This window comes from Amblyomma maculatum, chromosome 8, assembly GCF_055883805.1.
Source record: "Amblyomma maculatum isolate TAMU_Amacu chromosome 8, ASM5588380v1, whole genome shotgun sequence".
Taxonomy (NCBI): Eukaryota; Metazoa; Arthropoda; class Arachnida; order Ixodida; family Ixodidae; genus Amblyomma; species Amblyomma maculatum.
Genome location: NC_139351.1, coordinates 129,057,419 through 129,079,098, shown reverse-complemented (window position 1 = coordinate 129,079,098; position 21,680 = coordinate 129,057,419). Strand labels below are relative to the sequence as shown.

The following is a 21,680-nucleotide window of genomic DNA, read 5'->3' as shown; positions in this document are numbered from 1 at the left end:
ATGGCGGTAGGTTGCAGATAAAGTGCGACTAATCTGACATAAAAACCAGTATTCTGTTCTCTCAGACATGCTGAGAAAACTTACTCCAGGGGCCGAATTACGGGACTCGCTCTAAAGTTATAGAGCGTGACGTCAAAATGACACCGTGATGTCTCGGCGAAACGTCAACACGTGACGAAAATCGGAATCAACCAATGATTGCCAGGATGCCGCCCCGGGTCGCTTATTTTCACGGCAACAGGTTTATTCCCACGTCAAGGAGCCGTTTGCTAACTTTTTTATAGATATAGCGTGTGAATAAATTAACTAAAGCTTTATGTTTTCAAGAATCCGCATTTCAAGTTCAATGTCATAAAAAAAATCAAGAAGCAGCTACAGTTTTGCAATTAAACGCTCTCGTGGGTAGCTTCTTTTGCAGCGAGGGCGCACTGGCAGAGGTAAACAGACCGTAAAAATGGCGCTTTTCAGTAAAACAGCTGATTCCACTGCCAGTGCCGGCTTTTGCGCATCGTCTGATGTTAAGGTACTGTGTGATGGTCCTAAATGCACGGAGAAATCATATAGAAAGCAGTGTAACCGGGGCTTTGTTTATTTTTCTTTAAGAAACAAACAAAAGAAAGATCGATCGCGGAGCACAGGCAAAATAAACTTTTATGTCCACACGAACGTCTCACACACAAATGCTTCAGTTAGAACGAGCATGGGGAAAAGCAACACGGTTGAGCGTACACTACCAACCTCGCTCGTTTTTATTCGTTTTGCACTGTATGTCGCCTTCACCTCCGCCTTTTGCTTTGGGCGCACTGTGGAGCCCAACCACCCTTCAGCGCCAACTTTGCAGTAGTTGAGTTCAGCCATTTGACGCACCCACTTGCTCACCGTCAGTTATGAGAGGCCGACTACCTGCGGAGACGAAATCCTCCGGAGACAAAAAAGATCGGAGCACGCATGACAGCCGCACCGTCACAGCGGTCGACTGCGAGCTTCATCACAGTTCATCGGCGCATTCGTTGCACCACCATTCCACTTTTGCATTTTCAAGTCGAAATAGGCGTCGGAACAACTCGCCGAAAAAGTAGAACGCATTCTCACACACCGCCCTTCGTCGTTGCTCGTGCTGGCGTTGCCGCTTCAGCGCCATAGTCACCACTCCACTGCGGACGCCGCCGCCATTTTAGCTCTAAAACGTTTTAGACCGTCTCATCGCGCTCTACAAAAATAGTCTAAAACCACGGACATAATTAGGTGCGCGACGTCACCTGTTTTTTCGCCTCCGCGACGCATCGCAGCATCCCGTGACGCAACTTTTCAAGATGGCGACAGCGACCAATAGGAGCGGGTGTTTTAGAGCGCTCTAAATTATAGAGCGGCCTGTAATACGGCCCCAGATATGGTACCGACGCTGTGACAGCCAATGTCACATCAAGGAGCCTCTGCTGTTTCAGTTTCAAAATTTGGTTCTAGTGCGGTTTTAAAATTATTTCCTCGTCGTTTCTGGAAATTCAGTATAGTGCCCAAAAGGAGGTTGTCCATAAAAATACAGAACAACCATGAACTCAAAAAGGCCATAAATCCGGAGGTGTTGCCCTTTAAACCAACTCCCAGTCACACTGAAGCAGCACTGTGCATGAACAAATAGGAAAAGCAGGCTGGTGAAAGCCTGCACCTATTGAACAAGCTCAGCTGATAACTGCAACTATAATGGGGTCTCGCTAACGTGAACTCAGTTAACACGAATTCTCTGTACTTTGGTGAAGACAAGCGTCTGCATGGCACTGTCTATGAAAAATATATATACATAGTATGCTTCTACAAAAGATTGCATGCCCTGGAATTATGGCTTCCACACTATTTGCACAATAGTCGAACCTCATTATAACGAATTATTATGAGGTGCGAAAATTAGTTTGTTATATCCGATATTCGTTATAAAAGTGAGTGCCCAAATTCCTGTAAATAAGTTTGCTAATATAAAACGAAACAAAATGCACACTAATATAGGCAACATAAAGGTACGAAAGCAAAAATGTTTAATTAAAAGCTTGGTATAAACATGAAATCTCGCATTTCATTCCATGTTGGAGAGCAAAAATGAATGCTAAAAATGGATGTTGCCTCCACGCACAATTCGAGTGATGGAGCCAACGAACTCAGGGAGTTTAGCGCGCGCGCACGGGTCGGTCGCAGTGGCAAAGGCACGGCAGGGGCTCACGCCATGACGAGGCAATGGTGATGACATGCCGGTCACATGCCTGTCAACCGTTGCATGGCCGGACTTGAGCAGCGGCGGCGACAACGATTGAGTCTGGCCAAGGCCGGTCATGACCTCCGAGATCACCGCGCGCGGAGGTGTGATCTCGGAGGCCATGAGTCGTTGGTGCTAGTTTTTGTCGCCGACGCTAGATGATGCGGCACGTGATCGCGCGGACCTATTTAAACACGCTTCGGCGGCGCCACTCGAGTTCGGCCATGGCAGGTTATGACCTCCGAGATCATCGCACGCGGTGGTGTGATCTCGGAGGCCATAAGCCGTGGCGGTAGTTTTTGTTGCCGTCGCTAAATGACGCGGCACACGAACGCGTGGGCGATTTAAGGGGGGACACGGGTCTTGAAGGCGGAAAAATCGCCCAAAAATCAATTTTTAGAAAACTGAAGTATTAGAATCTACAACTATTATTCTCTGATTCCACCAAGTTTCTCACCTCTCGTGTCAATATTTGAGGCGTAATATCAATTTATAACAAGTCGACTGGCTCATTTCAAGCTGATGTTTTCACTAAAATAGCGCATTTTTAAAAAAGTATAGCTTCCGTTCCACGGCCGCGCTCACGGCGATCGCCTTCCAATTTCGCGCTCCTGCGCGTCGTTTCGCTCATTGGTTCGATACAAACAAAGAAAAGAAAAAAAGCCACAGCACACGTTCCTATTCGTTGCTTCGGTGCATGTGACAAAAAGGGACCCTGTGATTGGCCGTTCGCGTCTCGCGTCGTCTGCTGTGCGCGTCAGGGCAGTCGGAGCCGTGCCCTTAGACGCCATCTTGCCTAGTGCTGTCAGCCTCGAACGCCTCGGAGATCTCGCAGCGATGTCTACGCCAACGAGAAAGTTTGCGATGCGTCATAAATACGGCAAAAAAAAGGAAAAAGTCGTCGATCGGCAATGCTAAGGAAGGTGCTTTGGTGTTGCGAGACGCCGAAAACGAGCAGATTCCTGCGTCCGGTGACCGTGTCGACGAACCTACGGATCAGCTAGACCTAGCGGGCCCGTCAAGCGAGCACACTTCAGACGTCGTCAGCCGCGTTCGTCACGATACAACGCTTCTGACGCCTTCCGATATGGCAAGTGAAAAGAGAAAAGCCGACGCCAAACTGCGGGAGTTGGATTCAACGCCAGCAACGAAACGTAAGACAGACTTTGCCGCCAGCGATGCCGCGATCTGCCCGCTTGATGAGACGAGCTTCGCCGTGATTTGCATCGAGTCGATCAACAGCCTTCTTGACGGTGCAAAGTGTGAAGCGGGAAACGCATGTGAGCGAAAAAGTGAGCGAAGCGACAAGGCGGCGCGGCGTAAGCGATTATGGTTCGCTCCGTCGCCTACTGGGGAAGACGCATGCACGCGACAGCGCGAACCGAGCGAAACGACGACAACGCTGGCATTTGGCTGGCTTAGTGGCTTAGTACACCGCAAAACTATTGCCAAATCTAACAAGAGTCATAACGATTGCAAGAATTGACGTTATTTTGCGACAACATGGCAAAGTAAAATGTATTTACAGCAAACCGTATCGAATGTGTGTGAACTTGCACTGTAATCGGCACGAATAGTCACGTGACCCCTTGTTTCTACTGTTTCGGTTGCGATTAGACGTTCTTTGAATCCTTGGCTATCCACCATTGTTCGTACAAAGCGAAATGTTTACGCGGTAATGCACAATCACAATGCAACACGACAAAATAAAGAAAGCATGCGAAATGAGCGGCAGTGACGTACGGTTACTTCCGGGCGAACGAGCGAAATTTTCTATTTCGGCAGATCCGAGCGACGAGCCAAGCGACACATGCATTTCTGTTCGCGCGAAGGCTTCGCGCGACGCGTGCCGCCGTCGCGTTCGCGTTCGCGTGAGTTTTCGCGTGCATGCGATTCAGCCTTAAAACGTGTGGAGGGAGTGTTAAAATCGGCCGAGGTGATCGCGAATAAGGCCTCGCTGTCAAGCTTTTCTTGACATGGGTCAACTGCGGCGACAAGGCATCGGCGTGGAGTTCGCCGCGTGTGGACGGAAAGCAAAGTGTAAATCCTTTCGCTGTGAACATTCTGGCTGCGCGCGCGATGCAAAGTACCGGCAGTCGGCGGACTGCATTCAACGACATCTTTGCCGCGATGAATATTTCCCATCGTGGACTGCACACGAAAACGTGGCAGAGCTACGTAAAAGAAAAGCTGACGCCTGCCGCGACGCGTGCAGCCGAGAAAGTGACCGTTGAATGCGCGGAGTCAGTCCGGAAGCTGTAGCTGTACGATGAACTGAACGTTGACAATCCTGGCAACGTAGCCGTGTAGAGGATTGGTGGAAAAAGTCAAGAGAATAAAAAGAGGAAAAAAAGGGAGGGGGGCAGATACGGGCGAATCCGCCTTTTGCGCGAGGATGTGGCGCCATCATGCGGGAGCGGGCGGGAAACACATTGAGCGGCAGTGTAGCAGACGACGCGAGAGCACACCATACGAAATGGCCACGCCAACGCTGGTAGAAAGCGAAAGCTTCCCCCCTTTTTTGGTCTCGTAGCGGAAAGTAGTGACAGTGATTGCAGCATATCATGTTCACGCAGTATGGGGGAAGGTAGAGCGTTTTCACAATCCACTCATAACGCACGTACGCATATACTATCTTCGTATTGTAAGAGCGTGTAGCGCGGGCCGTGTTCGACGTGACAGAATGAGACGCTCTCAGCGTGCAGGTTTTCGGCAGACAGGAGAGCGTGGGGGCAGAGAGAGAGAGAGGGATCTCAAAGGGCAAAGCAGCCAGCGGTTTGTTGATGCTGCAGAGCTAGGTGGAATCGTCTCCTGTGACTTTGAGCCGCGCATATGCGCGGGGTGTCTTGAGTTACCGAGCACAATGCGGTCTCCGCGGCGCCGGCATGGTGCAATGGGCGTAGCTTCCTCTTCGCGTCATCTACAACCGTGCAGCTATAGGATTTCATCCACGAAGATCGGCAGAGAGTCACATATACACACCCCGTGAAAAGGGCATTGTCCCGGCCGGAATGCACACCTGCAGGAAACGCGCTGCATTTTTCTGGCAATGGATGATTCAGAGCTGTAGCCGGTTTCTGGCCTCAGGAGTCAGAACGGATGTGGTCGCAGTGGTGAAAAGGTTCTCGGTGCGCAGAGAATGGTCATTCTGTTGTGAAAGGATCTCCAACGTTCATTTCTGCCTCCGCCGCGATTTCTGCGGAATCAACAACTTGGTGACACATGTGAATCTCTTACATATCTGATGCGCATCTCGGTCAGGAACCAACCCTGTTCTACGTCCAGAGCGATCCACTCTGCAAGTGAACGAGCATGAACCCTCCAGGAGACTCATTTATTGTGCCGGGCGGTTTCCTTGACGTTGCAAACGGTTGGACGAAGACTACGATTATCAAGCTCCCTAACGAAGTGCATCTGATAATTCGTACACCAAAGGAACAAAATCCGGATGCTTTGGCGTGCACGAAGGCGAGCCTTTAATTAAAAAAAAAAAAAATACTGTGCGTCGTGCAAGTGTCAAGTGCGTCATATGCTCCGAGCGGCAAAAACACAGATACTACAGGTATGTATGCATCTAAGCGAAATAGGCATGATGAAAAGTACCTACTGGAGTTTTCACCCAGGCTGTAGCGCACCAGTGATAGCTGCAATGAGGATTTCTTCGGTGCGTGATTGCTTCAGTTGCACCGGGGCCTGAAGGCGATGTATTTTGTCCCTTCTTATCTTTATGTGCGAAACGGCTAGGTAGCTTAGATATCACAGGCGGCTGTGTGCGCTAGGCCGTAATATTTAGCATGTTTTATCGTGACTGCCACCTCACTAACAAGGAAAAAAAAATACGGCGTTTTAATGCACTGCCGTTCGCGAGCATCATGACCAGCTCAACCACTCGGCTCGCTAACGGCGGTGCATCACAACAAACACCCTTTTTTTCTTCTTTTTAGTCAGGCGGCAGTCGCGATAAAACATGCTAAATATTACGGTCAAGCGCACACAGCCACCTGTGATATCTGCGCTACCCGGCCCCTTCGCACATAAAGAAAACAAACGACAAAATACATCGCCATCAGACGCGCCGAACAAGTGCTCATTGCGGCTATCACTGGTGGGTTACAGGCTTGGTGCAAACTCCGGTAGATACTTTTCATCATGCACATTTCCTTTAGATGCATGCATACCTGTAACGAAGTGTTTTTCGCACAGTCGAGAGCACGCAGTCGGCTGCCAAGGTCGCCCATTCACGTCTTGACGCTTGGTTGCCCTAATCCAAGCTTCACGCCGTTGCAGGTCGCGGCTCGCCGAAGGAAACCTAACAAAACGCGTCTTGCATCCCGGCACGCCTCGAGAGTGGCAGCCGTAAGCGGCACAGGTGGTTGGCATCGTTTTACCGAGGCTGTGAACGTACCGCGCCTTCAGCCCCCGTGTGTTGGCTATGAGTGCGGCGACCAGAAGCGCCGTCGACGCCTCTCAATGTGTTTTCATCAGTCGCCGCTGGGGCTTCGCGCATGCGCAGAAAACTCGCGCAAAAGGCGGATTAGAAGCTAAAAATGGGGAAGAGATAAATATATTTCTTTTAATTTTTTGGCTAGGCGGCGCAAGCTGCCGCCCGATTCAAAGGGCAGAGCCACTATCATCCATCCATCCATCCATGTCCTAGACTACGTTGTCCTGAGCAATTTTTGCGCAGGTTGTGAGCGGGGACCGAAAGTGGACGACCCCACGTACCAAGAATGGAGAGCAAGCCACGTCTGCCAGAAAAATACTGATAAAAAGGCTGGTGAGATGGAAGTAGAAGCAGCCCTAATCCTATTTAGAAGATCGCTCCAGAAGCACAACCTCAGATATACAACAGTGCTGTCAGACGGCAACAGCCGGTCCTTCCTCGCCCTGAAAGATGACCAAGTGTATGGCTACGTTGAGGTCACCAAAGAAGATTGCATTAACCATGTTCAAAAGCGGATGGGGACAGCTCTCCGCAATCTGCTGTCAAAACAAAAAGGGTCAGGCTCGGAACCACTTGGTGGTAAAGGCAGACTAACTGGTGATCTAGTCAACAAGCTAAGTTCTTACTATGGCTGGGCACTCGTCCCACAGTGGCAACATAGAAGAAATGGCAAAAGCGGTGATGGCTACCTATTATCATGTGACATCAAATTATCAGGAGTCGGATCACAGCCTTTGCCCAACAGGTTCAAGTTCCTGGTGCCGGCAAAATGCTGCCAGTGCCAAAGGAGAGCCAGCCCCAAGGCACCGCTACAGCCTTCCTAGTCATGTATGCAAGGCATTGCGACCAATTTATGAGCGCCTCTCTGACAAGAAGCTCCTTGAGCAATGTGCAAGGGGAAAAACCCAAAATAATAATGAGAGCCTGCACTCTCTCATATGGGCACTGGCACCAAAAGAAAGGCACGCATCCCTCTTCAGTGTTGAGGCCGCAGTTGCAGAAGCAGTCTTGAAGTTTAATATAGGGTACCAAAGGACCTCGGTAGGAATTTTGAACGAGCTGTGTTTGAATCCTGGCCAGAGAAGTGTGCGGCGTATGGTAGAAAAGGACAAGCTTCGGTCCGTTGCATCTACAAGCAAGCGTGCATCGGCAGAAAATTTGCAGCGTGCTCTGAAAAAGCGCCACAAAGGTGGTAGTGCTCAAAATGACTATGCCCCTGGGGCATATTAACAATGTCTGGTAGTTGACATGTACATATTTTTTACTTTTAGTGATTAAAAATGACTTCCGTTTGTTTTTCTCATTTTCTCAAGATGTGAATTTTGGTCTCCTGTCAAGTTGGTGAATGCGATATCTCAAAACACCCATTGCAGATACAGCAATGATTTTTGTTTCAGCATTAAGCCAAATATGTGGAGCACACAATGTTGCAAGCAGATTTCTTAATTATTGCTTTAAAATTTTTTAAAATGGCACTTTTTGTGACCACTGTGTTTCCATGTTACGACTACTAAACTTCAATGTGCAATAAAATGAAAAATAATCATGAAATCAAAAATCTGCTTGCAACATTGTGTTCCTTATTCATTCTAGTATATAGCTATATGCTAATAAGAAGTTTTTGTGAAGTGTTTTTTTTCCTATTGTTTTCACAGCAAGTGCACCATTGTTCTTAATTATCTGAACGCCTAATTGGTTCAGAGAAAAACTAATTATATTTTTGGAATCAGCACCAGGAACTGCACACGTGTGCCAAGTTTCATCACTTTAGTTCAAAATTAAAGAAAATGGCTTTAAGACCAGTGTCCGCGCACGGGTCGGTCGCAGTGGCAAAGGCACGACAGGGGCTCACGCCATGACGAGGCAATGGTGATGACATGCCAGTCACATGCCTGTCAGCCGTTGCATGGCCGGACTTGAGCAGCGGCGGCGACAACGATTGAGTCCGGCCAAGGCCGGTCATGACCTCCGAGATCACCGCGCGTGGAGGTGTGATCTCGGAGGCCATGAGTCGTTGATGCTAGTTTTTGTTGCCGACGCTAGATGATGCGGCACGTGATCGCGCGGACCGATTTAAACACGCTTCGGCGGCGCCACTCGAGTTCGGCCATGGCAGGTTATGACCTCCGAGATCATCGCACGCGGTGGTGTGATCTCAGAGGCCATAAGACGTGGCGGTAGTTTTTGTTGCCGTCGCTAAATGACGCGGCACACGAACGCGTGGGCGATTTAAACAAACTTCTGTAGCGGGCGATTCGATCGACTGAAATGCAAAAGAACTGCTTCGTTATAACCGATCTAGCGCCAAATTTTGAATATTTTGTTTCGTTATACAGAACGAACTCCCATAGAAATAAACCATATATCAACCAAACTTTGATTTTAGTTGCTTTCATCCAAAAATTCGCTATATCCGTGTTCATTAGAGCGAAGTTAGACTATACCGCGGAGAAGCTGTCGCATGGGAGTTCTCTTTTAGGTGCAGAAGCGTCCATACCAACGTGGAAATGGCTGAGCACTGCATCCCGCCAGCAATATCAGATCTTGGCATTGTGCGAGCGTCACATGACGCTGCCTCCCACAAAGTAAATAGCTCGCATGCGCAAAGTGCATCCGCTCGTTGACTGGGGGTTTAAGAACAGTAGTGACATTTCGTTTGAAATTTTATGCCCTACTTCAGCTATGTGATGTGCTCACTAGAAAGTGCTGCCATTTTCTAGGACTTCCAAGAAGCGTTAAAGGAACTTATGAGTTATGATACTGTCTTGCAGTGATGAAGAGAACTGCCTTGGACCTTCGGCATGGTGCGTGAGATTAGAGAGACTTCCTAGTTTCAGTTGCTCAGCGCAATTGCAAGGGAGGCACATGAAAGTAGATATTAATCTTTATTGGCACTGTTTGGCAGAAGCCAGCAAATGTTAGTTTCTATCTTTACTAGCGCTCTCCTTATTTTATCACTGACGCTCACGAGACATTACTGCTTCCCAGGATGCTCAAGTTTATGAGTGCTGACGTCTTGTCTTTACTGGCGCTCTCCTTAGTTTTTTTATTACCGGTGCTCACGGGGTATCATTATCCTCTGGGTTTTCGAGTTGCCTTGGAGTTGTTCATGCACCTGGTAATCTGGTGTTCTGACCACATCTGATGTCTCCTCTCTTAATACGTACTAACTCTGACCTTCCTCCATACACAGAGTCTGAATCAGACGATAGCCGGTTTTCGGATGATGACAGCCCATCCTTAAAAATTTAGCTACAACATTTCAGCAGTTCCAGCACCGACCATGCAATTATTGAACTTTTTACACTCCTTAGTGATGTTGTAACCAAAATACTGTCGCTTATGTTTTGTTTTTGCTCTCTTTCCCTGTCTGTAATCATTTCATTAATCAAAATCAGCAACAAAAAATTTAACCTTCTGGGAAAGCCTTATCAGAAACAATGAAGCCATCAAAGGGTTTAATTCCCACAATGTGAGTGCGTTCATGAGGCCAGAAGAAAGGACGCAATTTATCAAATTCCATTGTCCACTGAGTAATCAGCCGCCCTTTCCTTTCAAGTGCCTTTTCTAGAGTGATACAGTACGAGATAAAACAAGATAACATGAGGGATAGAACAAGATGACAAGAGTGCCCTGCTGCCCCGACACTATAAAAAGGCATTGTTTTTGTCCTCACTTCTCCAGTTGCGAACAACGCATAATTTAGCGTTATTCAGTAGAGAAAAATGTTTCAAGAGAATGTTTCTTTCTTTTGACACGCCTTAAATGATATATTTGTAGCAGAACGGTAAAAATGAATAAAACTAAAATTAAAATGAAAGCGACCGCTTCACATACTGCTTACCTGTAAGGGCAAGCAGTACGTATTTCAGCAGTATTTCCTTACACTGAACAAGGTACAGTGTAAGAAAATGTCCTTTTTGGTCAGGGTCTGAACCTTGCCTCCTCTCCAAGGTGAGGTAAGGAATTAAGGCACCCGGTCATTTTCCAAGGTGATTGAGTCAATAGCCTTCGAGATTTTCAACAGCGATTGAACACGAAGGAGTTGTGCCACTGCTATATGGCAAAACTCGAAGGCTGTCGAAATAGTTCTGGTGTTTAAAGCCAAACTTTTTGTGGCGCCACTCATTGCTTTTGGTTTTGCTTAAAGAACTACAACCTTTCTATAAATGCAAAACAAAACATAACTGGTACTTTTTTTTATTGAAGTAAACTGCAGGTTTTTAGCTGTTATTAAAGGGAAACTGCACCGGTTTTAGATTGCGATGAGTTTCGAGGGATCGAACATTTATAACTTGCAGTTTAAGTATGTGAAATATATTGGGGCTAGCATTTGAATGAGTGGCGCAATTAGCCTTTAAAACCGTGACTGTTATCAGGCTTCTCTGCATCGCACAGGGACGGGTGGGGGTGCAAGACGTCATTGACGATACCGGTACATTTCCCGAAATAGAAACTCTTGGTTTGAAGAAGTAAAAATAATGCTAACCAAAGAAAAGCCCTAGAAACGTTGTTGGTGCCATCAGAAAAAACACTGCAGTTAGCGGGCAAAGGCAAGGAAAATATGAAACATCATCGTCCGTGACATCATCACCGAGCTTCAATCGTTTACGTCATCAGTGTGAATGCTACCGCAAAAATTTTGCATTTATTACCTACAGCCCCTCTAGATTTCAATCCTTGAATATTGCGTGATGCAGCTGCGCTAAGGACAACTTTTTTTTTTAGACGCATTGACATTTATAAGGCTGTGCTTTTCATTGCGTTTGCTTTTCTTGGCGGGGCAGGTTACAGTGGTAGAGAGTACAAAAAATATGCACCTTAAAGAAAAGCGATGCTATTTTTAAATTATTACGCACACTAATATTTTATCACGCAAATTAAAGATATAAAATAATCACGCTTGTTCATGTTTTTGTATCGTAAACACGATGTGTACAAGAGTATGCGTGGCGCTCCTCGGATCAGCGCTAGCAACCTTGCGCAACGTTCGAAGGCCTTCGAGATCTCAATACAGTTCTGAGCTGTTACATTGTTAATAAAAACAGTGCAAACAGGAAAACATCCGACAAGATAAAAGGAAATTACAGAACAAGCGCCGACTCACAACTCAGCCTCAGCCTTTAGCCCAAGGCCCAGAAAAAAAAAAAAAACATGATGAAAACGCCCTTTCACGTGAAACATCCCTGGGTTCGTATGTTAGTCAAAAAGTCACTCGAAAAAGAAACCTCTTTGCTTGAAAGAGCAAGAGAGGTCTTGCTGACGCATTTGATGTCCTTTGGAAAAAAAAAAAAAAAAAAAAAAAAAAAAAAAAAAAATGCTTCTACCACTTCCCTCGTCAACTTTTCTCTGTGCCGATATAAAATTCTAACGTGGTCAAATAGGGGAGTACACTTCTTCTTCTTCATTATCTCACAAGATTGGCAATGGGTCCAGAAAAGATTTGTCCTTGCCACTTTCCCTGTTCCTGTAGTCTCTTGTTGATACGCCGCCCTGTCTGTTCTAGTACTATATAACAGCTTCCACATGTGAGCGGAAACCTGTATACAACACCAGTCTTGCAGTTGACTCTATGTTCTATGTTCAACACCACATTCCTGTTTCCTAGATTCTCGTTCCCTTTGAATAGTAGGGCAGATCCTCTTCATCTTGAGCGGGGCAGTAAATGCAACATCTACACAATATTTCTTGCCAACATTCTTGAGGCCATGTGAAATCCTATGTACAGCTGCCCTGATTTTTAACAATATAGAGCGAGCGCCGACCAGACTGCTGGTCAGCGCCTTATAACGGCGATAAGCGTGCAACACGGCTAGAGTTTGTGCATGCCTACAAAGGTAGAGCGTCGTCTGCTACGCTGTTCCGATCATGAGGATACACGCCCTGCCATATTATCTGTTCGCGAAAACCCGAAGGGCACTAGAGCACATGCGCATGAATAACATGCGACACTTAGACGCGATTTCCTTCCTTTTTCTATTACAAGCGGCCGCACTGGAGAAGCAGAGTTAAGATAAGGAAAAATAAAAGAAAAGAAATAAATACAGCAGCACAAGAAAACATTGCCTACAAATGGAACCTTTCGATTTGAGCAGCCCTTTGTGTGGTGGAAACAAAGTAAAAGAGGTCCAAGCAAAGCATGTGTGCTCTACAGTCAAACCCGAATATAACGAACTCGGATAGAGCGAATTATGTTTTATATCGAACACTCGAATTTCCGCTAGCATTATGCATATAAAATGTATTTTTTATAACGAACTACACATCGGATATAGCGAACTCAGCGTGCGCGAGCGGTCGCCAAACGCCCGCCAACGGGCGGGCCTTTGTGCCGGCTCCGAGTTCTCTCCGGGCAGCCCACGCTGCCGGGCCGCAATACTTCTAGCGCATGCCGTTGTCAGATGGGAGGGGGATTGGCGACGGCTCCGTTCCCCAAGGTCTCACACAGCGCATACGTCATCACGCGCCCGCTAGGGTGCTTCTGCTGCTTCTGCGCCGATGCCACGCTTCCGTAAAACGCAGGAGGGGCTCTCTACAGCAGCTTCCACGAGGGACCCTCCTGCACGCATGCGCGGCCGTCGCCCGGAGTAGCGTGAGTAGCCTTTAAAATCCGCGCCATCGGCCAGCCTCTCTTTGCAGCGCTCCTATTCGGCAGCTGCCTACCATGTGATCAAAGTAGTTTGAGCAGCTCCGGACCTATTGCGCTTCGAAAAAGAAGCAACACCGGCCAGAACTGGTTTCAAGTTTGGGCGAAGGGAAAGCAGCCTCCGAACAGCGAACGCGTCAGTGGCGAACTTTCCCGCATCCTCGGAGCTTTCTTTGTTCGCGTTTGCAAGTCGTGCTGCTGCTATCCTCACGATTCCGGACGTGCCTATGTTGCTGCTGGCTTGCATTCCGGCGCTACATCCTGCAAGATGACGACGAAGCAGCGGCGTGCCCTACTGCTTTCCGACAAGCTGGAGATAATTCGCCGCGTTGGCCGCGGCGAAAAAATGTCTGACGTTGCCGCGCATTTCAAGATTCCGCGGAGCACGTTAAGCACCATTTTGAAAAACCAGTCGGCCATCAGAGGCAATGCACAGGAACGACCAAATGGTGACGGCTTTCGCCACCGCAAGCCGGCTTACGACCAAGTAGAGAAAGCGCTGTACCAATGGTTCTTGGACGTTCGCGCGCGAAATCTGCCGGTCTCTGGCCCCATGCTACAACAGAAGGCAAAAGATTTTGCCTTCATCCTGGACGTCGAGGGGTTTACAGCGGGCAGTGGTTGGCTCCAACGATTTAAAGACCGCTACTCCATCACCGGGAAGGTGGTTGCAGGTGAAAGCCAAGCAGTGGACGCTGAGAGTGCTGAAAAGTGGGTGCAAGACGTGTGGCGTGCTGTCACGGAGAGATACGAACCGTGCAATATTTTTAACACCGACGAGACTGCCTTGTTTTGGCAACTGCTGCCGAGTAGAACCTTGGCGCTGAAGAATGAGAAGTGCCATGGCGGCAAATTGAATACGGCCCGAGTCACCGTTCTTCTCACGACAAACATGGACGGTTCATCAAAGCGGCGGCCGCTTGTCATAGGCAAGTTCAAGTCTCCTATGTGCCTGCGAGGATGCACTTCACTCCCAGTCACATACAACTCAAATTCTAAGGCCTGGATGACCAGAACGTTGTTCGAAGCGTGGCTGCGTGGCTGGGACGAGGAACTTGCAACGAGCGGGCGAAAGATTTGCCTCCTCCTCGATAACTGTTCTGCGCACCACTGCGGCGTCACGCTCAAGAACATCGAGCTTTGTTTCCTGCCACCGAACGCAACAGCGGTTTTGCAGTCCCTCGATCAGGGGATCATCCGCGCTTTCAAGCTGGGCTACAGGAAACGCGTCGTTGAGCGGCTGTTGGTGAAATTGCGGGTTAACGACGAGCTCAAGATTAATTTGCTGGCCGCAATAGAAATGATTAACCGTGCCTGGCAAGACGTGACGCAATCCACAATCCGCAACTGCTTCCACCATGCTGGACTATGTCGAGAGGATGCAGAAGCTGCTAGTGAAGCGCGCACTATGCAAGATGACAGCGATGTTCCCACGCTGTGGGAAGAACTCGCTGATGTTCCGGACGCTGTGCCCGAAGAAGTTGCCCTGGAGGATTTTCTCACTGTTGACGACAACGTAGCCGTGACAGCGAGCCCGTTGGACTCGGAAATTGTTGCCGACATGCTGGCATCTGGTGCGAACGAGGAGACCGAGGAGCCGCCGCCGGAGGACGATCGCCCTCGCCCGACGTTGCACGAAGCCCTCGCTGCTACCGATCTGCTGCGCCGATACTGCTCCGGAATACAGGGAAGCGGACTGGAGTTTGTGGAAATGATGTCGCGTGTGGAAAGTGCGATTCTCGCTGATGGAGTTAAATGCAGTGTTCAGGCGAAGATCACTGCCTGCTGCAAATAAGTGAGCATTTATCTGCAATAAATTTCTTTTGTAGATTCATGGTGAGCGGCACGGTTTTTCTTTAGTTAGTTCGTTTTCGCTGCGCTGTCTGGACATCGTGTATAACGAATTTGGTACTGAAGTTCGTTATAAACGGGTTTGGTTATAGCGAAATACTTTATATAGCGAACAAATTGCATTGAATTACGCAGTTCGTTATAACCGGGTTTGACTGTACTGCACGCCGGTTTCTTTTGTTTTATGTTTTTGTCTTGTTATTTTCTTTTGCGGAGAGATATTGGTGGCAGGACATGTGTCGTCTTGATCGGAACAGCTTACTAGATGACGCCCTATCTTTTTGCGCGCAACTCTCGCCGTGCTGCACGCTTATCGCTGTTGTAAGGTGCTGACCAGCAGTTTGGTCGACACTCGCGCTATATTATTAAAAATCAGGTAGGCTGTACATATGGTACCATCGCAACTTTCCTCTTCTTCTCACTCATACTAGGCAGGGATTGCTGCCTGGTTGCTCTTTTTAGGCTTTTCAGTAGAAGAGAGCAGGCCTCATTAACAATGGAACCCCGATAACCGGCCTTTGCAATTCTTGTCAATTGCCGTGACTGCCAGAAGACAGTCTGGTCCCTAAGGTTATGTCTTATATCCCATAATCTGTGTAAAATGTCAATCCCCTAGTATATATAAACCTTTTCATCTTGAATATATACACAGTTCTTGTCAATCAGTCACTGCCTATGCTAGAATGAGTTATAGTTTCTTCTTCCAACCTACCTCAAGTCCATAACCAATGGTCTGTTGTAGTAAGTAGGTAGATAGGTAGGAAGGTTGGAGTGTGAGGTTTAAGAAAAGAGGCCTCGCCCGTACCACACAAAAACATCACATGTTGCCTGTTTGGTAACAGAGTAGCAAAGCAAATGAAATTACATCTTTGGAGGAAACAGATTGCAGTTTCTGACTAAATATTACTGATCTGCTTATCCACTGATGTCTTCAAAAATTTTTCCGAATTCACAATCGGCAAATAAGTCCAAGATTTTTACCTTCCAGACAGCAGTGACACGAGTGCCCTAGTTGAACAGTGATTAGACATATTTGTAACAGCTTCGTAAAAAAATAACAATCTTGACTTGGTCACAAAACACTGCATTCCGAGACCACAATGAAAAGATGCTATGCCACTAACTTGCTTGACGTCTTTCACAAACTTTTCGAACTCTTCCTCTGTCTTGCAGTAAAAACCGATGGTGCAGCTCGGGTCCATCTTGAAGAACGACATCTTTCGCGGCCATGCACAGTGAAAGGACTGCAACGAAAATAAAACCTCAGAATAAGTTGTTTAAACTTGTTTGCTACAACCAACTCATGTCACCAAGTTAACTGAAGAATGAAAAAGAAAGAATCTGATTGCAGCACCTTGTTACGCAACCATGACAAGTCCAGGTATCCATTATCTACACAAAACAAACCAGCACCTGAATGTAATTATACCAAACTGAGAATCTACACAGTCACTAATAGAAACAAATTATCAACCGCATCACAAAGCACTTAAATCATTTATGCTACGTGCAACTGCTGGAAAACTGGACGATTAGAGCCTATTCTGAGGTATCATCTCCCCTTGTAGCCTTGAAAGCACACAGTGCCTTCATTTTCCAAACGAATGTCTAAGAAATCTTCTGCATAATTAAGAGCTTAATTAATGCTGTTGGAGTGAGCTTTTGAAAGCAAACATGAATTGCAACACGTGAATTCACACAATGCCTAACAGACATTGTAACACGTGACGTGCGCTAGCGTTGCACTCAAACTACAATTTTGTTCTGATCTCTGATTTGCACGTGGGTTAAGCAATGTTAGAAAGTGCATACCTCGAGAGGGAAGTCTTGCGTGCCTACATCGATGGCCTCCTGGACATAATGAGGATCCAGGTAGATCACCTTTTCACCTGCACAGCAGTGAACGAGAAAAATGTTTGTTTAGAAAAAAAAAAAAAGGCAATTTAATCTGTGACCTGTGAAGGATCAGGAAACGTTTCCTCACCTCTTCATCAGATACAACTGTTTGATAATTCGGAAAGCGTGCTTGTAAAAGAGGAATTCACGGACCAGCAGTTACATTGTGATAAATAATATTAATAGGTCCAAGAAGCCACATTTGAAGTCTGAGTCAAGTCAAGGAGATAGTCATCTATGCTGCACACACAGGAAAAGCCGACATATATATGTCAAGAACTAGATGTAGTAAGCTAAGCCTAAATATTTGAGCAAGGCAGTGTCACTCCCAATCGGCATGTAACATAGTCACAAAATTCATGACTTGATCAAAAGTGTGTCCCGCCGGGGTGGTGCAGTGGTAAGATGCCAGACTACTGTGCCGGAGTTTCCCGGGTTCGAACCCGACCACGGCGGCACCGTTTCGATGGAGGCGAAACGAAGTGGCGTCAATTGTGCTGTGCGATGTCAGCGCACGTTAAAGATCCCCAGGTGGTCGAAATTACTCCGTAGCCCTCCACTACGGCTCCCCTTTCTCTCTTTCCACTTTCACTCCCACCTTCATCCCTTTCCTTACCGCGCGGTTTAGGTGTCCACAGAAGTGACAGATACTGTGCCTTTCCCTTCCTGTGAACACATTATTATTATAAAAGTGTGCGGCCTTTCCTCTCTTTTTATACTTCTCATAATGACCACTGTATCAGCATAACCAGGAGGCTACAATGTAGAAACATAACCAGCTGGTGAGAACTAATGAAGCGTAAATTCAGCGCTGATATTCAAAAATTGTACAGCACGGGATGCTAAATGGGCCCTAAACCGAGCTATTTGAAAATTTCATTACACATCGCCGGCTCTGAGGCTATGAAGAAAAAAAAAAAATCCCTCAAAGCAATGCTTTTGAATGAGGTAATGATCAAGTTAAAAGGAATGGGAAACAATAGAGCTGTAATTCCTTATCCATGCTGAAGTGCAGACCCTCAAGAAGATGCAAAAGCCTAGAATACAGCTGGAAGCTCTGTTTTTCATTAAAGGGTTTTCCTCTTTGTCTTCCGGAAGCCAGAATGGAGTCTGTAACTCTGCCTGCCTTCTTGAACACTGTGCCTCACCTCCTTGCTGTGGGGGTGTCGTATGCCATGTACTCACTGGTACTACCTCGGTACCCATCATGGTACCAATCACACCATCCCTATATCGTAAAATTTAATATATTGTTAAATTCTCGGGCTCTCCATAATACATACAGCGTATCACGAGTGCGCGACATACCAGCAAAGCTTCGAAATCTCAAAATGTTCAAAAACCTTCTTAGAGTCCCATATGCAAGCAAAATTCAGAGTTGGCGTCCCACAGGTACTGCGCAGTGGGGTTAACTTAAAACAAGAATTTTTGCAAATTAGGATATACAGCCACTATCAAGAGCAACAAAAGTGAAATTGAAGAGGTTTGCCATTGCTGCCATTTGACCGACAGCCTCTGGAAATGACTCAACCAGACAGATGGGACAAATGGGAACATTCCAAGCTAGTGTGCACTCTCAGATTAACAGCGTTAAGAAGCAGCATGACATTTCCACCAAAACGGCACTGGGCAGGATAACAGGACCGAGAGAACATCACAGCATACCTTGCCAGCCAAGGAAGTACAACGAATGCCGCGGGCGGCCACCGATGACCCCTATACAGTTGGGGTGCGACAGCATTCCCTTGACACACGGAATATAGGTTGCATTCAGTGTGTCTCCACCAAGGCGCACAGGTACAAGGACGATCAGGGAGCGCCAGCCGGGCGCCCCGTTGGACTTGTAGCCGCCTCGGCACAGTGCGCGAACATCCTCCAGGTAGATGGTGCAGTCCTGCGCCACATAGACGCGCAGGTCGGAGAGCATGCGGTCGAGCCTGCAAGCCCCCTCAAGGGCCTCCTTGAGGATGTATGCCGCGCTGGAAGGACCGTACCAGTCGCCCGCCTGCTTGCCGCTTTCGTGGCCCATCTGCACCAGCTTGTGCAGGGAGAAAGGACTGGCGTCCGCTGTCCTGTCGCCAAACCACCTGCCAAAAGGCAGAAAAGGAACGGGTCGACCAGGGTTAAAGAGCCAACGTTACTGCACAAGTTACCCAACAGATCGGCCCATTAAGTAGAGTTTATGGTCAAATATTTAGGGAATCCCCCAAGGTGGAGTAGATTTGTAATAAGGGTGTAATTACTCATTGACAACCACCCAAGCGCAGCCATACGGCCACAAAGGAAAACTATACAGCTTTCTTAGAAACTTCGTAGTTAAAGAAAAATTCGTCCTCGTCCAAGGATCGAACCCGGGACCACGTCGTAACTTTGGGCTATTGATCAATTCGCTCTTGCCCTACCATCTGCTCTGTTTGCTCTGGTTAGCTCAGTTGGTAGAGTGACTGCCCAGGAAAGGCAGTGGTCCCTGGGGCAACACAACGCGCTCTGGAGCGACCAGTCGAAATTGCCATAAGATTGCAGAGCGCGCTTGCTCACTGTGTCATCGAACCAGAGCTGCCAAGAATCCCGAGGTGACGTGGCGTTCGTGGTGTGCCCGGCTTCACGTGTTGCTATGTTAATACTATATTAATGATGGCGGCATAAAACACCAAAACTGACCAAGAGCAACCGCGATAACTATCAGCACGCTGTCGTGCGGGCCTGGTCTCAGGAGCGCTCGGCAGGTTTCACGGGCTAGGCGGGTGAGCGCTGCTTGGTTTGGTGTCAGTTGTTTGAGAGCCGTAACGGAAGTCGAAACAAGTTTGTAGAGGGCTCCCTACAGCAAACTGCATTTGTGTTCGCCGAAGGTGTTTTGTCAACACTTTGATCAAATAAATTATTTCTTGCACCCGTCTGATCGAGATATAGCCGCAAAAATGAAAGAAAGAAGGAGGCGGGAGTGCCATTTTATACCCCCCCCCCCCCCCCCCCCCCACCTTCGCTTTGGGCATCGTGATCGTGAAAAGAAGGGGGTGCGAAAAAATCGAGAAAATATGGTAATTACTTGCGAGTGCAGCTACTGCTTTTGTTCAGTGCACAGACAAGAAATAACTGGAGGTAATCATGCATAGTTAAGAAAGATATGACTGATGCTGAATCCTGTGAACTAATTGATTTCCTGGCAACGAGTCCAGATATACATTTAACAGCAAAGAAAAGCCGAAAGCAGCAACGAAACTATGAAACGTGTTACCAAAAGTGGAATGTTTGCTTTAAAATAAATTTTGCATGCGAACCGGCACTTTGTGTGCAATCCGACATCAATGGATTGCCACCAAGTGTTATCAAGACATGTGAAAGACTGCCATCATTTTCAAGGTCTTCACAACAGGGTTTGAAGCAACCATACAACACTTCCTCGAGAACTACATGCTGCCCTGATAAGAAAGTGATATAGCAGCAATGCATGCCGAAGTGCAAGTTGGGTGCTTGGTGTGTCTGGTTTATAAAGATTAACATCTCAAAGCGACATTGGCGATGAGAGACACTGTAGAAGGCTCTGGAAATTTTGACCATCTGAGAATGTGTACAGTAGAACATGGGCATCTTGCATTTTGCTTCCATCGAAATGTGGTTGCCATGGGCAACATAGAACGCATGCCCTAAATATCAACAGTCGAGCCACAGTAGCGGGGCTTATGAGGGGTGCATTTTCTTCTACCTTTAAAATTGGAAACACAGTTCTTGATATACACAAAAAACCGGACGCATATCCCATTGCAAGTGTGATGGGATGTGGCTCCGAATTTTTGCACAATTACAATCTCACAATCAACCCACACCATTAAAGGATAGCGTGTTCTATTTTATATTGCTTCTAGCCATGCATGCCATAACACTTTACAGGGTTTGCTGTGGACCGTCTGCTACGATCCATAACAGGGTAGCAAAACACAAGCAGTGGTATTTTATTTTTTTTTTTTTTGTGTGGGAACTGCAAGCATGTATTGCTGCGAAACATACAAAAATAAAAACAAAATTTGAACATCTCTGTGACTGACGTGATGCAAGAAAAAAGGGAACAATTGAGATTGAAAATACTTTGTTAAAGGATGAAAGGACAAAAAATTGTTTAGTTTATGCTTTGTTGGTCACAGAGCAAAATGCAGCACAGAAGGCTGAATTTAACTGTCTACAACTTGGGACCGAGTCACAGTTCAATGCTGCCAAAAAGACACAAAGTCAATGCCTGAAGTGAAGTTTAGCATTAAATAGCAGCACTAAATATGAGTTGGATCAAACTGAGACAGGCTGCTGCCATAAAAAATGCTGTTGAAATTACCCTAATAGTTGGGACACACAAGGCCTGTGCTGAGTTAGCAAAGAGTAATGGACATGTCTGCCAGACTAGCTGCTCGGCTAGTGTTAAGTAAAGCCATACTTGCAGTAAAACCTTATCGCTGACCAAATACAAAATTTTTATATTGTAACAATGTGATGTCATATTAGAATGTTTAGAAGTCCAGCAAAACCTGTTAGCATTCATACTGTACTGCAAAGTACAGTTGTGCAGCATTGCAGCATGCAATTTACAATGCATGAAGTAGGCAGAACTT

At 47.0% G+C, this 21,680-nt stretch overlaps 1 protein-coding gene across 1 annotated transcript in view; it reads right to left on the bottom strand.

The window, feature by feature from the left end:
• Atg4b (Autophagy-related 4b) overlaps window positions 1-21,680 on the bottom strand; it is a 36,081-nt gene that overhangs the window by 9,985 nt on the left and 4,416 nt on the right. The window contains exons 2-4 of the mRNA XM_084577677.1: window positions 18,748-19,169; window positions 16,999-17,075; window positions 16,311-16,430 (exon numbers count right to left, since the gene is read on the bottom strand). Of these exons, the coding sequence (XP_084433803.1) occupies window positions 16,311-16,430; window positions 16,999-17,075; window positions 18,748-19,169 (619 nt within the window). The remainder of the gene's footprint in view (window positions 1-16,310; window positions 16,431-16,998; window positions 17,076-18,747; window positions 19,170-21,680) is intronic.